Here is a 15,703-nt window from a genome sequence, read left to right on the forward strand (position 1 = left end):
ATTATTGAAGCTGGCTGTGGCACGGTAAGCCTAATCCCAGCACCTAGGCAGAGGCCCCAGGACCAGGCTTCAGTTACCCTCAGCTGTGTACTATGTTTGAGGCCAGCCTAGGCTACATGAGAGCCTATCTTAAAACACCAAACAAACCCAAAAACTTGATCAAAAGAAGTTTCAAAACATGAGTTTATTAAGCATTTAGATTCTGGTGAAATTTGAAAATGGATTTTGAGGGGAGACGATCTCTAAAGTACACGAGGATTGTCTGTGTTGTGACACACATTAGTAAGGATCTGCAATCATGCAGTTTAAGAACCATGTCACACCGCAGTGTCTGCTGTGAAGTGTGCACACTGCTGAGCTTTGGGTCTGTTTGAACATGGTCCACACCTTTGCTCCAGTTGAACCCTTGAAGTGGATTGAGATGCAGGGTTTGTTCTCAGTCTACCAGCCGGAGCCCCATCCTTGTTTTGCTGCCTATTCCTCTGCACTGGTGTGTGTTACAACAACTGTCTAGGCCTATGGGGTTTCCCTTTTGTCCTCTGTAGGGGCAGTGCTTTTAGCACAATGAGCTACCCAGAAGTTTGACCTGGTTTTGTGGGTTGGCCTAAGACCATTGGCAGTTCATTTGGCTTATGGTAAAAACGATCCTGAGTTCAGTGTCCTAACTCTGATTTGACACTTTTGGTGGTGCTCAGGGTACAACCCAGGGCCTCACACATACTAGGCAGATCCTCTCAGGGAGCTGTGCCCAGCCCTTGTCAGGACACCTTCCTTGTGTCAGAACATTTCCTAGAGATACTCGGAAGCATGCCTGAGTGAACTTGCTTGTAATGCTAGCGAAGATGGAGGCAAAGATGTTACTGACTTCCTTGTCAGTACTGAGGTGGTCTGGCTCAGCTGTCAAACACAGACACTAGGCAGCCTGGAATTTTAGAACCCAGAGGCCAGAGTGTTCTCCTCGCCTGTTTTACTTGTTGGAAGGAAATCAGCATAGCTTGTCAGCAATGTCCACAATTTAAACCAGAACCAAAGCTAAGACAGGAAATTGGCACCAGAAAATGCAAAGTCCCCTTGAGCATGGAACCTTGGAGTAGAGTATAGAGACTGTAAAGACATTGCAGCTGAGGACCCTGCGAGTAACAAGTGTCCATCTACACACAGGGTTGTGTGTCAGATTTGGGGGGAATGAGCACCAAATCTGGTTGTTCGGGCCGTGAGAGACAACCCACATCTGCCACAAGTGATCAAATGTATGTTTGTAAGGAGAAGAATGGGAGGACAGGAAGACTGGACCACCTGGGCATCCACTCACACTACCGGGATCTTTCAGCCAGCCCCAGAAGGCACTAGTTTTCCAGTGGCCTCCAGTGGTTCTGCTTTCCAGTTCACCAGCACTGTGGGCTTGAGTCAGACACAGCACATGCTAACGCCATCAGCATTGGTGGACCACGCGAACCTGTTTTCAGACAGTATGCAGACTATGGTGGAAAGAAAAACCACACTGCTGGTGTCTCTCGCCTTTGCAGCCGTCCCCAGCTTATAGCCTGGGAATCCCCCAGCAGCCAGCCCTTCTTCCTGGACTATGCTAGCAACACAGGTACCAATCCCGGGGCCTCTGTCCTTGCAGAGCTCCGCATCCTGGCTGCTCTGGCTGCCCAACCCAGCCACTGCCTCTCCTGGTGAGGTACAGTGGCTTACTAGAGATTTCCCTTTGCCCACTCAAAAAACAAGGGAGAGACCATAGGTGCTCACATTGAGTAAATAGTGTTCTGTATATCAAAACAGTAACAAAAGTTATTTAAACCAGTAGTCTTTAAAAAGAAGGGAGGGGGGAGGAAAGAAAGAAGGAAGGGGAGAGAGAGAGAGAGAGAGAGAGAGAGAGAGGGAGGGAGGGAGGGAGGGAGGGAGGGAGGGAGGGAGGGAGGGAGAGAGAGAAGAAAGAAGGAAGGAGGGAGGGAGGGAGGGAGGGAGGGAGGGAGGGAGGGAGGGAGGGAGGGAGGGAGGAGAGAGAGAGAGAGAGAGAGAGAGAGAGAGAGAAAGAAAGAAAGAAAGAAAGAAAGAAAGAAAGAAAGAAAGAAAGAAAGAAAGAAAGAAAGAAAGAAAGAAAGAAAGAATCCTCCCCCAACAATTGGCATTTTGAGACAAGGTCTTCCTTTCTTGCTCAGTCTGACCTGGAATTCACTATGTAGCTCAGGCTGGCCCAGAACCTATAGCAGTCTTCCTGCCTCAGCCTTCTGGGTCCTAGAGTTATCCAGGTTTAGTGGCTGTCTTTTAATTTATTTACTTTTGTACAGAACTACTTTGTATTGAGACTTGTCTAAACTGACTAGTGGTGTTGCCCTGGGCTGTCGATGGTGGAATCAAGTGTGTGCAGGAGAAATGAGCCGCTCTCCACCAGTAACAGAAACTGGCAGCAGCAGAACAGGGGGGGGGGGGTCGTTGGCAGCAGCTGCCCTCCTGCAGGCTGCTCTGTCTGCAGACACCGCAGGATGATGAGGTTCTGCTGCCCCACAGAGGACAACCTCATTTCTCTTCTTGGTGTTGCCTGACTTGCTCAAGAACTAACCTGTAAGGAAGCTTGACCAATTTTGACATCCTTTGTAGATACTTTAAAAGTACCCCCAAACTGTCTGAGACAGTCCATTTTTCTTTGCTAAAATGTACTGATTAAACCCCACAATAATCATCAGCCGATGCACAGTTTACTTGGTACATTTCACAGTTGAGTACTCAGTCACTCGTGAGTCTTTGCAGGATCTCTGTTCAGGCCTGTTGAGGAATACGGACTCCTACTTGATTTAGGATGAGATTCTGTTTTTCACTCCCATTGAGTAAATCTATTGGGCCTCTCTTCTGATCTTCAACATTAAAAACTAAAAATGAAAAACAATATTCCAATATTAAGCACTTAGGGGAAACAGCTTGGGCAAGTCTCGCTTCATGTCAGTTTCTAGAATTTTCATAAAGAGAATTCACATCCATTAATACTGTAGCTTAGAACTGTGTTCCCATCAAGCGAGCAAAAGAAACGTGTGTGCAGCTAACAGTGCCACAAAACAAAGCTGAAAGCCCTGAAAACGCCAGCATTGTTGAGTGGTGACGTAGTACAGCCTGTGCTGCATGACCTTCTCCAGAGGGTGGCAACAATAGCACACACTCCTCCCCAGAGCCACCTGCCTGCAGCCTCTGGTGAAGACTGCTACACAGAAGCCCACTCTAAGAGCTGAGGTCTAGGCTTCCATCCTGGGTATTGACTGTACTTTGTCACAAGACTGAAAGCCAATGCAACTCTCATGTTTAATCTGTGCAGTGTTGAGACTACAGAGTTGAAGCTAATGTCTTTTTCACCTTATCTCCCTGGGGCAAGCAAGGTCTTAAGCTGTTCATTTTATCCTTTTGCTTTGCACCTCACTCTGCTGAGAGCCTTGCACAAGATCAGAGTGCTCCACACACCCAGAGTAAAGGACTAAACATCACAGGTTTTCACTGCAGGCCAAACATGTAGCAGGATACTCAAATGCAGTACTGCTAACAGAAGACTTAATTCAGGGCAGTCACTATGTACACAAAAGATGGAGATGCCTTGAATTTGCTTAGCATTTCTCCTGTTAATGCATTATTCCTATGCCTCAAAAACCATTACCTATATAGTACATTAATATAATTTAAAAATCAAACTGGGGCTTCTTTTTCTAGAAATTTCAAATAACTACCTTGTTGAAACAGGTGACATGCTGGATAAACACTGTAGAATCAGACATCCAGATTGAAGGACTTGTCACCCAGATTAGGTCAGTACACTTGGAAAAACGATGATCCAAGAGTATTCGAGTGAGATGGGCATGGTGGCACACACTTTTATTCTCAGCACTCACTTGGGAGTCAGGGGCAGGTGAAGGCAATCTCCCAGTTGAGGCTAGCCTGGTCTACAGAGTGAATTCCAGTACACCCAGGGCTATACACAGAAACCTTACCTTGAAAAAACGAAACAGTACTTGAGTGATAAATAAGTTACAGACATAAAACAGGCAGGACATTAACTGTGGAGCATGTAGGAGCCTAAAGGACATCAGTTGGACAGATACTATATTTGAACAAATATATGTATTAGATAGTATGCTATATCAACATTTCTTCATGTGCACAATTGGACTATGATTACTTAAGAGTTTATACATTTGGGGAATATGGAGAGAAGATGTATGGGAATACTTTTTGCTACTTTTTAATTTAAATTTAATAAAGATTTTATTTGTAATTACATGTCTGTGCAGATAGGTGTGTATAAATACAGGACCCTTGGAAGCCAGAGGAAAAACCCCTGGAGCTGGAGTTACAGGCAGTTGTGAGCCACCTTATGTGAATACTGGGAAATGAATTTGGGTCTTTTGAATACTGAGCCATCTCTCCAGTATTGAATTTTTTAAAACCATCAAACATCAAGAATTGTTCATGTGGTAATAAAAGAGGGCATCTTTGAGTCCAAAAGTGAGGTGGGAGTAATATGATCAGGTAATAATTAAGAAGCAAGCTGGCCAGAGGATTTCTGGTGAAGCCTAAAGATCCTGGACTTCTCCCTCCGTTTCCAAAGGTGTGAACTAAGCCTGAAATCTTAAATCTCCAGATCCCACATGATGGAAGAAGAGAACTGACTCTTAAAGCTGACCTTTGACCTCCATACATGCACAATGGCATACATGTGCTTACACAAATAAGTGTGATTTAAAAGCCCAAAAACAACTACAAAAAATACCTCAGGTTCTACCCAGGGAGTCAAGCACGTAAAACGGAAATCCAAAGCCCCTGTTCCTGGTTCAAAGATTATCAGGGATAAACTTTAGTGCAAGTGGGACAGCAAGACGGCACAGAGAGCATCTAACCATGGGACGCTGCACACTTACAACTTAGTGTTTTATGTTATCAAAAGAACTGAAGACTGCCTCAAGGAGTTAGGCACTGTGTGGCTCCCACATTTCACCTGGAAGACGACTCACGGGGTGGCCTGTACTCCCTCGCATGCCCCATGGCTAAGGTTCAAGAAGACTAGTGCTCAGCTGCAGCATATAAGATGCAAAGAATCTAGGAACTACAGAAAACTCCTGGGTTAAAGAACAGATGGCACAAAATCTGCAAATAAAAATGTAAACTGGGTGAAGACTGAATATGCTATTTGCAGCCCAGAAAGGCAAAGATAGAAAATACTTTGTAGAGCCAGAGCAGAGTGCTGCTGATCTGTGCTCAAGGAGCCAGAAGGGACAGGAGCCTTGTCAGATACATGCTTCCTCACCCTCTCTAGAGGGCGAGTCACAGCAGAAAACTGCTTCAGAGGGGACCAACAGAAACCAGGTGTGCTCTGGGGTGCCCTAGCCATCTTGTTGGAAAAGCCCTAAATCACTAAAAGCAAACCCTGATTTCTGGGGCATCCCTGCTCTCACCCTGCTCCACTGCCCCACTTAACAGAACTTCTAAAGAAAACAGTCTCTCCAGACATGATGGTACACACTTTCAATTCCTGCACTCAGGAGGCAGAGGCAGGTGGATCTCTGTGAGTTTGAGGCCAGCCTGGTCTACACAGTGAGTTCAAGACCACCAAGGCTGTTACACAGAAAAACCCTGTTTCAAAAAACAAAAAGGGGGAGGGGGAAAGTCTCCCTGAACTGACCACTAGGTGTTATTATCAATAATATTAAAGAAAAGATGGAAGGTTGGGAGGTGGCCACTTCCATACACCGCTGTTCTTACCATTGATATCTCTGTCGTTCCCTGCAAGGACTGCCTGCTTGTCTCTCTCAGACTCGGCTTCATTTTCATCCATGCTGTATTCATCTCCCTGGTTTCTCCCTGTAAAAACCATTTCATTGAAATCACTGGAATACCAGCACCAGTACAGGCTGTTGTCAGACCCATTCCTCAGAAAACAGCCCAACTCATGAACTTCTTCCCAGTACTAATGCCACGGAGAGTACTCAGAAACAGGCCCTTCAACACTGAGTCTAGAAAATTCAACTCTGGTGACTGAATCCTAGAACACAAAAAGGGAGGGGGGGCTTCATTCCTAACACAAAAAAATGGGGGGAGGAATCCTAAATTAAGTCATGATTCAGTCAAAAAACTGAGAAACGAAATGGCAAGCAACAAAAGTAAGGAAAAGCAACCACTGTCTGAGGAAGTAATAGGTTAATGATGGGAAATGACAGTGGCTTCTCAGAACAACTCCAAAACGGGAAGGAGTGAGTACCGTGAGCCTACATTTCATGTACAGGACTAGACTGTCCACGACTATGTGCCCTGGAAAAAGCACAGAATGCAGACTAGAGACAACAGGAGTCTCCCTGGTATCTGAAATGTGTACATGGGGAGGCACAGGAGACCCCGTTCTTAAAAGAAATGCCTAGATCTCTGCTCTGCTTTCTCCTCCAAATGAGATCGCTACTGCTGCACATGGAAGCAGCTGCTGCACACAGGCCTGGTCACTCACGTCCACCTTTAGCTGTGCACTTCAGGTCCAGTAGTCAGACACTTCGGTGCCACCAGAATGGGGTGTCTCCCTCCCCTCCTGAGCACCTTCTTGCTATAGTGATGGGGCAGGGCTCTGAGCAGTGACGCTCAGCAGGAGGCTGGTAAATGCACCCTTAACCAGAACAACAGGACTCATTATTCCAAAGGAAAGACTGAAAGAAGGAGACACATTTCCTCAGGTCTGTTATTTGGTCCACTCAGGAGCGCAGGTCATCATGAGTGCTCCTGGCGCCCAGGAACGGCAAGTTTCCACATCTCTAAGGCAACAGGATACCACTACTCAGAGAAGGAAGCAAAGGTGGGAGTCGCCTGTCAGTTCCTCAGATGCACCACCGCCCTTCATTCCTTCTTCAGTCACTTACCAAGCACCATCGGTACGGCAACACGCAAGCAGGTAGAGACAGACAGGTGGCTTACTGCCAGGAGGCGACATTTTACCTGCCAAGCACCCGTCTCAAGGTGTCCCACACCCTCAGAGTCCCACTGACATTAAGTTTCTGAAGGTTAAAACTTTAGGTTTTGTACTACCCTTTCCTGTTTCCCTCTTAAAAATGGACAAGAAACACAAAAAAGAAGGCCACTTGGTGGAATTCGAGGGGATGTGTCCAATGCTGAGAAAATGGAGAAATCGGAGTGCCTGGCAAGAAGCCTGGGGACCCCAGGACCACCCACCTTCCTCAGCTGCATGCTGCTTCTGCTCATCTCGGATGACAAGCTGGTCCCGGTCAGGGTACTGAGAATCCTCAGGCCTGGCCAACAGGGCAGCTGGTCCTTGTGTCATGGGAGGAGGTTTCCCAGCTCCTCCAAGGGTGCCATCCATGGGGACCTGTTCTTGGACTGATGCCTTCGGTGGTCCCAGACCATGCTCCTCACTGACGACCTGAATCTCGTTGGTTTCCTCTGTGCATAGAATATAGATATGATTGCAAGAGCATTCTTGGTTTTTGTTGTTTTGAGACAGGGTTTCTCTGGGTAGCCCTGGCAGTCTAAGAACTTTGTACACTAGGCTGGCCTTGAACTCAAAGATCTCCTGTCGCTGAGAGCCTTTAGAGTACTAGGATCAAAGGCATGTGCCACCACACCTGTGACTGGGTGTGGAGCACACACCTATCATCCTGTCACTCCAGAGGTAGAGACAGGAAGATGAAGAGATCAAAAGCCAGCTTTGGCTACATTAGTGGTTCTCAACCAGACCCTTTGGCAAACCTCTATCTCAAAACTACTTATGATTTATAACAGTAACAAAATTACAGTTATGAAAATATTTTATGGTTGGGGGTCATCACAACATGAACCATATTAAAAGGTCGCAGCATTAGGAATGTTGGGCTACGTAGTAAGTTCGAGGCCAGCCTAGGATACTCCGCCTCAGACCAAACAGAAGGAAAAAATGGTAACATTAACTACAAAGAATGCATGCAGCACACTTGTAATCCCAGGACTTGGGAGAGGAAGGCAGCAAAGTCAATTTGAGGTGTTGGCTACATGCTGAGTTTTAGGCTAGCCTGGGCTACACAAGAACTTATCTCAAAAAACCAAAACAAAAGCAAAAGACAAAACAAAGAAGTTAATTCCTCGTGTTGCCCGAAGAATGGCTTACTGGGTGAGCTGCACACTTCGGAGTGGGAGCCTGGTCTCTGACCTCCGCCCCCACCACAGGCTTCCGTGCTACAGCTCATCTGCAGATGAGGAAACAGAAAAGTTCGAGGCATGGTGGTACACACCTTCAATCCCAGCACTCAGCAGAGGCCCTGGGATCTCTGTGAGTTCGAGGCCAGCCTGGTGAACATAGCAAGTTCCAGGACAGCCAGATCTATATAAATAGAGATCTCCCTCAAAAAAAAAAAAAAAAAAAACCAAGAAACAAACAAAAACCAGAAAATAACATGGATTCAGGTGCCCTGACACTCTGAGGGCAGAGCGCTAGGCTCTCAGGGTCATTTGTGTAGGAGAAGCCACGGGAGCCCAGGCACAGCAGCCACCCAGGCTAGTCTCCGCCCTCAACTCCCACATCCTCCCGTCCCCTGAGTTAAAGTGCCGTCTGTACCTGTACTCAGAGAGCTGCCAAGGACAGAGTGTCAGTACGACAGAGTGGAAGGAAGGCTGTGTCCCTACCCAGGACCCTAGAGAAAGCACCACCAGCCAGCCACACTGCCTGTTCTCTGCTGCCTCGGGCCACACTCTGCCCTCTCTGTCTACCACCCACCCAAACCATACACTGCTGCTTGGATATGGAAGACATAAACCAATGGCTGCCTCCACTTACCATTCTGCTGGTGTGGTTTCAAACCCCGCACCTCTGAGCTGGGGGCTGGTGTCTGGGACTTGTTTCTGGGCACAGCCTCTTTCTCTTGGGGCACCTGTTCCTGTGGTGGGACTACTTGTGGAAGCTTGGGCTGAGTCTTGAGGGTCTGGAATTGAAATAAACACAGGACTACAAGAGTAGATTGTGGGACCCTCACTGCATCCACCAGCAAGTAAGAACCCCTAAACACACACACCACCACCTACCCTGTCGCGTGGCATAGATCAGTAGATATGGTTAAGTCCAGGTTCTCCAGAAAACACACTCAAGGTAGAAAATAAGGGAAAATGTAACCATTCCAATAAACCAAGTTACTGATCAACTATCTACAGCACTCAACCTGGCACTTAGGCCACGCCCACCCTGCCAGGGCACGTGGACCTACCATGACTGACATGCCCACACAGTCTGCCTGGCATGACTGACATCACACATGGTCCCCCATCATATGACATGGAACTTGAGAGAGTCACAAACACATGGAAATTAACACTCCCAGATGACCAAAAAGATGCCCAGTCCTCTGGTCACTCAGCAGCTAACTGAGGTGAAGGAAGGGGACTGTGCAACTTCAGCACCTTTCTGCCATCTGTCCCACTTGATGGGGACACGGAGAAGCAGGACATAATCCAAAACACAGGCTTAATACCTACGTCTAGCACTAAAGAGTGTATGTCTCCCCTCCGTCACATCTTACAGTGGGTGGTAGACAGCCTATTTAAAACAGGCCAATTTACCCAGAATATCCTGTCCCATAGCCAAGTACAAAATTAGAAGGCATCCTGTGAGGCAAAAAGCAATCTGGAGACAAGAGAGGAAACATCAGAACCAGCCACAGAGTGATACCTGACTTAGCAGGCCATGGATCTAGAGCCCCAGTGGGTTACGTAGACAATGAGGTAGAGATAGAAACTTTAAGGAAACAAAAAGGAAAAACTGAGACCAAAACGCTGTACATGAATGAAGTTTTCAGTGGGCTCATGTGGGGTCTAGCTATGGTTTTACCAAGTTTGGAGGTAAAATAAAAACCTATGAAAGTGAAAAGCAGTGAGAACAAAGTCTGAAAACAATGAAACAACTACAGATAAGATCCCTCCTACTCAGGGTAGGATGGCGGAGACAACTTCTGGATGCCACACATATGCAATGATCAGACCTGGAAAAGACAAACATCTAGTAATCAAGACTTAAGAATTCCTCCAAATTCAGGTCAAACACCAAACCATAGATTGAGGAAGTTCGGGGAACACCAAACAGGATAAATACTAAGAAAGTAAGTCATTTCAAACTACAGGGATATTAAAATTCTGAGAAGCCAAGAAAAAACATCCACCTCACAGGGGACACTCACCAAGACAGACCACGTTCTAGGCTAAAACTACATCTGTGGCTATGTATTGTGTCCCCCAATAAAATTTACCTGAGGATCAGAGGAAAAAGCCAGCCGTTACATTAACATAGAAGTCAGGCAATGGTAGCACATGCCTTTAATCCTATCACTTGGGAGGCAGGGATCTGTCTGGATCTTTGTGAGTTCAAGGCCACACTGGGAACAGAGCCAGGCATAGTAATACACGCTTTTAATCCCAGCACTAACCATAGAGGTCTGGAGGTCTGTATGGACAGGAAGTGACAGAGCTGGGCAGGAAGAAGAAGTGATGTAGATGGGCTGAGAGAGCAAATGAGAGAACAGAACAGAAAGGCACATAGGTGTGGGTAGACAGGAAGTAGCTCTCTTTGGAGGCTGAGGAGTTGGTGAGGTGAGGTTAGCTGTGGCTCTTCCTGTTTCTCTGATCTCTCTCAGGCTTTAACCCAAATTTCTGGCTCTGAGTTTTTTATTAGTAAGACCATTTAGCAATTCATCTACATATATCGTAGTAAATTTATACTAGATACCACGTCATGGCTACTCTTCTATTACAGAAGAATCAAACAAGGAATCAGGAGTAGAAAGATCTCTAAATGGGTGGAGATTAAGGCACATGCTTTTAAATAATGCTCAGACTAAAGTAAAAGTCTTAAATTTAAAAATATTTTGGTCACACCTTTAATCTCCAAACTTTGGGAAGCAGAGGTAGGTGAATCTCTGTAAGTCAGAGGCCAGCCTAGATTACATAGTGAGTTCCAGGACAGCCAAGGCTATACAGTGAGACCCCGTCTCAAACAAAAACAAAAACAAACAAAATAAATAAATAAATATAGATATTTTGTTTTAAATGCAAACAGTTTGCTGGAATTTATAGGATGCAATAAAAGCAATTTTTTTAAAGATATTTTGTAGCATTGGATGCATACATGAGAAGGGAAGATCTATATCCAAGAATCAAGATTGTACCATAAGAAGCCATGAAACAAATTAGCAAATTAAATCCAAATTAGAAGAAAAGATACATGAATTAGCTCATAAATTAATTAAAATGAAAAAAATCAACAAAAATCAGTAAGAACGAACACTCATCCTGTGAAAAGATAATGCTCTGAGACCAGAACACATGAGAGAATATTACTGTGGGCCCTACCACTGGCCTGGCTGACCCTGGCCACAGTACTTCACATCTTGACCTCAACGTCCTCAAACAGCCAAACAGCATCGGCTTCTTCCACACAGAGCTGGAATGTTAAAGACGAGGGCTTCGAGCTTGGGGACCAGCCTACACCATTGGTCTGGGTATCCTGGCACCAGGCTTTGCTCCATTGTACCACAGAGAACCACACCCATGGGGAGAACAGAGACACAGGCCAGCAGAACTAACGCTGAGCAGAGGAGGTGTACCTCCTGGACACCCAGGCCAGAACAGACCCAAATTACCTGCTGAGGCTGGTCGTTTCTTTCACCCACACCTCTGGAAACTGCTGCTTCATTTCTCCTCCTGGTGACTTCTTCTATTCGTTCCTCACACTGTTCCTTCACCTCTTTCATCTGGTTAATACACTGGCTCCTAGTGAAGGCAAATGGAAGGATGTGTGGATGTCCCGAGTGCTCCCTGCTGGACCCCACACCCACAGTCCAGGCAGCAGGAGACAGAACAGCCCTTTCCGACTCCAGACACGATCTGAAACGGGAACTTGCAAGTGTTAGATGACAGGGAAGGAATTGCAGGTAACCACACTCCAGATTTGTCACATTGCTTTAAACACACTGCGTGCACGCACACACACACACACACACACACACACACACACACACACACTTAAAAAAAACACTGACGACTGGTACAAGTGCCTAAAACCCTGTGATTTCCTGGTGCTGGGAACATCTGCATCTGGAGCTCTGTGGGCCAGACTTGTGGTTATGTTGATGAGATGATTCATGGGGAGGAGGTGCTGGGCATTTCAGGATAGGGGTTAAAATATTCAGCTACACCTCACACTAGGAAGTGAAGGGGACTGGAGGGTTCAGCCATGTGGACAAATGATGTCATCATTCATGCCTACATAACAAACCCAGCTACCACCTCTAGACCTCGAGGTTTCATAGCTTCTGGGCTGGTAACGATACAGATGCACCAGAAGGGTTGGGCCCTGACTCCATGGGAGACATAAGCCCCGAAAATTCCCAGCCCTTGTCTTGTAACTACCATTTGTGGCTGTTCACCTGTCACACCCTTTGCGATGAAACCCCAGTAGTGAGTAAAGCTGTCCTCAGCTCTGAGAGCTGTTCTGGCAAAGTATCAAGGAGAATAGCAGGTATCCCTGAGCTGGTAAACCATCCCGTGGGTGGCTGGGGGATACCAGTTCTTGTGACTGGCCTGTGGAGCAGCCTTAGAGCTTGAGTTCTTCAGCCCATGGGGTGTGGATCGACTCAGCTGGAGGACATCTAGCTCTGAGATGCCCTGGAGGCCGAGCCTTCCCCCAGGAATTGAAGAGGATGTCACAAGGGCAGAGCAGAGCTGAAACCACTTGCTTCGCAAATGGGGAAGCTAAGAGATGTTCCGTGGCCTGGGGTAGTCAGAGCTAAGAGACAGTCAAGTCCCCAGAAGACTGCAATGCTCTTTCTGTGTGGCCTCTCCTGAGTTGGAAGCATTTAGGAGCCTAAGTCCTCAGCTTGGAGCATATCCTTTGGCAGTTCAAAGCATCATTGAATCACAACAGGCCATACACAGAAGGGAACTGGGCGATAACAGGAACCTCAGACAGATGAGAAATAAACAAAAACGTCACTGAAGAGCTTCCCACAGTCAGTCAAGCCACAGGCGGTAGACAAGCGAAAAGGGGCTGTAACGGTGACTAAAGAAGCTTAGCTGACTGAGGAATGAACAGGCAGGCCACTCCTGAACTTTTACACCTGCAAAGGAGAACCAGCTGCTCCCGCCTGGACTGTACTGAAAGAAGCAGAAAGGGCCTCCCTCCAGCTCTCAGCCATGCAAAAACCTTCCACACCTCCACAGTTCAGCTCAAAAGCAGCAGGGAAGGAGCAGACCCCTCAGTGTGAAGCTCAGACCCTGACACACAATGTAGCCTGGGTCAGTGTCACTTCTGGGAGGCCCAGGCTGGCTCTTTCATACATGTGCATTGTGGAATGATCTTTTTCTACACTGTGAAGATTGGTTTAATAAAAAGCTGAAGGCCAATAGCTAGGCAAGATTTGTGGGGGGCAAAGTCAATGCTGGGAAGAAGGGCGGAGATACAGAGTCACCTGCCAGGTATAAAGGAAGTAGGAAAGCATCATAGTAGAGGTAATAAGGCCACGAAGCTGAAAGCAAATTAATAGAAATGGGTTAATTTAAGTTATTAGAGCTAGCTAAAAACAAGCCTAAGCTATCGGCCAAGCTTTGTAATTAATAAGAAGTCTGCGTACTGTAAGTTGGGAGCTGGCAGGTGCGACAGAGAAAGTCTGCCTACACGTGTACACTAAGCGGACACTCGGGATTGACTACAGAGGCACACAACTCTAGGCCACTAATGGCGGGGCTGGGGAGCTGAAGTGGACCTGTAAGCTTCACTTGCCCAAGGACAGATAATTTCCTGGAATGTTGAGGGTGGCTGTTCACTTAAAATAACAAGTCACATGTTTTTACTTCAGTAAACAAGGTTGGTTGCCCCAATGCACAGGATGTGTTGCTCATATGTAGGCCAAGAGGTACATCAGGATGTATGTTTGCCCCTGATTGAACAAAGGTGGATTTTGCCTTCATGAGCACCTGACTAACCTATTTCAGTGACATTCTCTGAGAATCCCAGGTGTGGACCTGGCCAATGTCCATCATCCTAGCCAGTATTTAATAAAGCTTGCTTTAACTAGACAACTGTGGATTTGGTCAGGACCTCTCAATTCCTTAATGTACAATTTTGTACACATTATAAATTTGCTAACAAGGTATTCACATCTTTTCTCAGATTCTCAAACACACAGATCTCTAATTCAAAGAAACTTAAGGACAGCTATCTCTTTCTAGCTTCCAACAGTCTCTAGTCATTACTTCCGGGAACCTCCTGCATCTGCAGCAGGGGTCCTAAAGCACAGCCAGCGAGACAGACACAGTCAGCCAGCGAGACCTTCCGTCAAGGCTGCTCGCCTCTTAGAAATGTGTGTCTCCAGGCACACACACCCCAGGGCAGCACCACACACAGCCTGCGCTAGGACCGATGCTTCTCCCTTTGGCCCATAGCTGGCTTCCGAAAGGTTGAAAACGTGGGTCAGCACTTACCAAGCAAGGCCACTGATTTGGAGGAAATAATGGCTTCAGGGAGCTTTTGAAGGCTGGTAAGTCTAAGGCATTTCACACTTGTCTGTGTGTGATGTTTTGATTTCACTAGCTCAGTTTCCAGGCTTACTGTGAATGTGTGGAACCAGGTACAGCTTCATTGTGGGAGCTGTTTCGGGCATCGGGGACATTTGGCAGCGTCTTGGTCTCTACTCAATGGATTCCAGTAACACTCCCCTTCAGTCAGAGCAAAACATCTCTACTGCCCAGGCTCTGAAGGAACAGGCATGTGGCAGCACAGTTTCACAGTCCAACCACGTCTCCTTGTGCTGAGTGTCTGCTCCTGTCCTCTGCAGTTATGCACTCACAACAATGTAACAGTCATGTGATACATAAGGATGTTTTGGCCATAAAAAATACATAGGACAAGTGAGATTGTAGCCATCTCGATGCAAGGCCACCCAGTTTCACAGAGCCAATGCCTACTGATGATGCAGTGCCCAGCCTCTACCCCGCCTACTGATGCAGTGCCCAGCCTCTACCCCGCCTACTGATGCAGTGCCCAGCTTCTACCCCGCCTACAAATGCAGTGCCCAGCCTCTACCCCGCCTACAAATGCAGTGCCCAGCCTCTACCTCGCCTACTGATGCAGTGCCCGGCCTCTACCACGCCTACTGATGCAGTGCCCGGCCTCTATCCCGCCTACTGATGCAGTGCCCGGCCTCTATCCCGCCTACTGATGCAGTGCCCAGCCTCTATCCCGCCTACTGATGCAGTGCCCGGCCTCTACCCCGCCTACTGATGCAGTGCCCGGCCTCTACCACGCCTACTGATGCAGTGCCCGGCCTCTACCACGCCTACTGATGCAGTGCCCGGCCTCTACCCTGCCTACTGATGCAGTGCCCAGCCTCTATCCCGCCTACTGATGCAGTGCCCAGCCTCTACCCCGCCTACTGATGCAGTGCCCAGCCTCTACCCCGCCTATTGATGCAGTGCCCAGCCTCTATCCCGCCTACTGATGCAGTGCCCAGCCTCTATCCTGCCTACTGATGCAGTGCCCAGCCTCTACCACGCCTACTGATGCAGTGCCCAGCCTCTACCCCGCCTACTGATACAGTGTCCAACACCTACCCCACCTACTGATGCAGTGCCCAGCCTCTATCCCGCCTACTGATGCAGTGCCCAGCCTCTACCCCGCCTACTGATGCAGTGCCCAGCCTCTATCCCGTCTACT

At 47.4% G+C, this 15,703-nt stretch overlaps 1 protein-coding gene across 3 annotated transcripts in view; it reads right to left on the bottom strand.

The window, feature by feature from the left end:
- Nucleotides 1–165: 165 nt before the first annotated feature.
- Nucleotides 166–15,703, bottom strand: part of Golm1 (golgi membrane protein 1) — a 52,498-nt gene continuing 36,960 nt past the window's right edge. For 2 of the 3 annotated variants that reach the window (XM_076573489.1, XM_006981695.4), the window contains exons 6-10: nt 11,634–11,763; nt 8,786–8,930; nt 7,192–7,419; nt 5,743–5,841; nt 166–2,873 (exon numbers count right to left, since the gene is read on the bottom strand). In XM_076573489.1, coding sequence (XP_076429604.1) covers nt 2,764–2,873; nt 5,743–5,841; nt 7,192–7,419; nt 8,786–8,930; nt 11,634–11,763 — 712 coding nt within the window. In that variant the 3' untranslated portion in view covers nt 166–2,763. Of the gene's footprint in view, nt 2,874–3,805; nt 3,975–5,742; nt 5,842–7,191; nt 7,420–8,785; nt 8,931–11,633; nt 11,764–15,703 lie in introns of those variants that run through there. The other variant, XM_076573490.1, reaches the window with a different exon arrangement.

This window comes from Peromyscus maniculatus, chromosome 5 (assembly GCF_049852395.1).
Source record: "Peromyscus maniculatus bairdii isolate BWxNUB_F1_BW_parent chromosome 5, HU_Pman_BW_mat_3.1, whole genome shotgun sequence".
Lineage (NCBI taxonomy): Eukaryota > Metazoa > Chordata > Mammalia > Rodentia > Cricetidae > Peromyscus > Peromyscus maniculatus.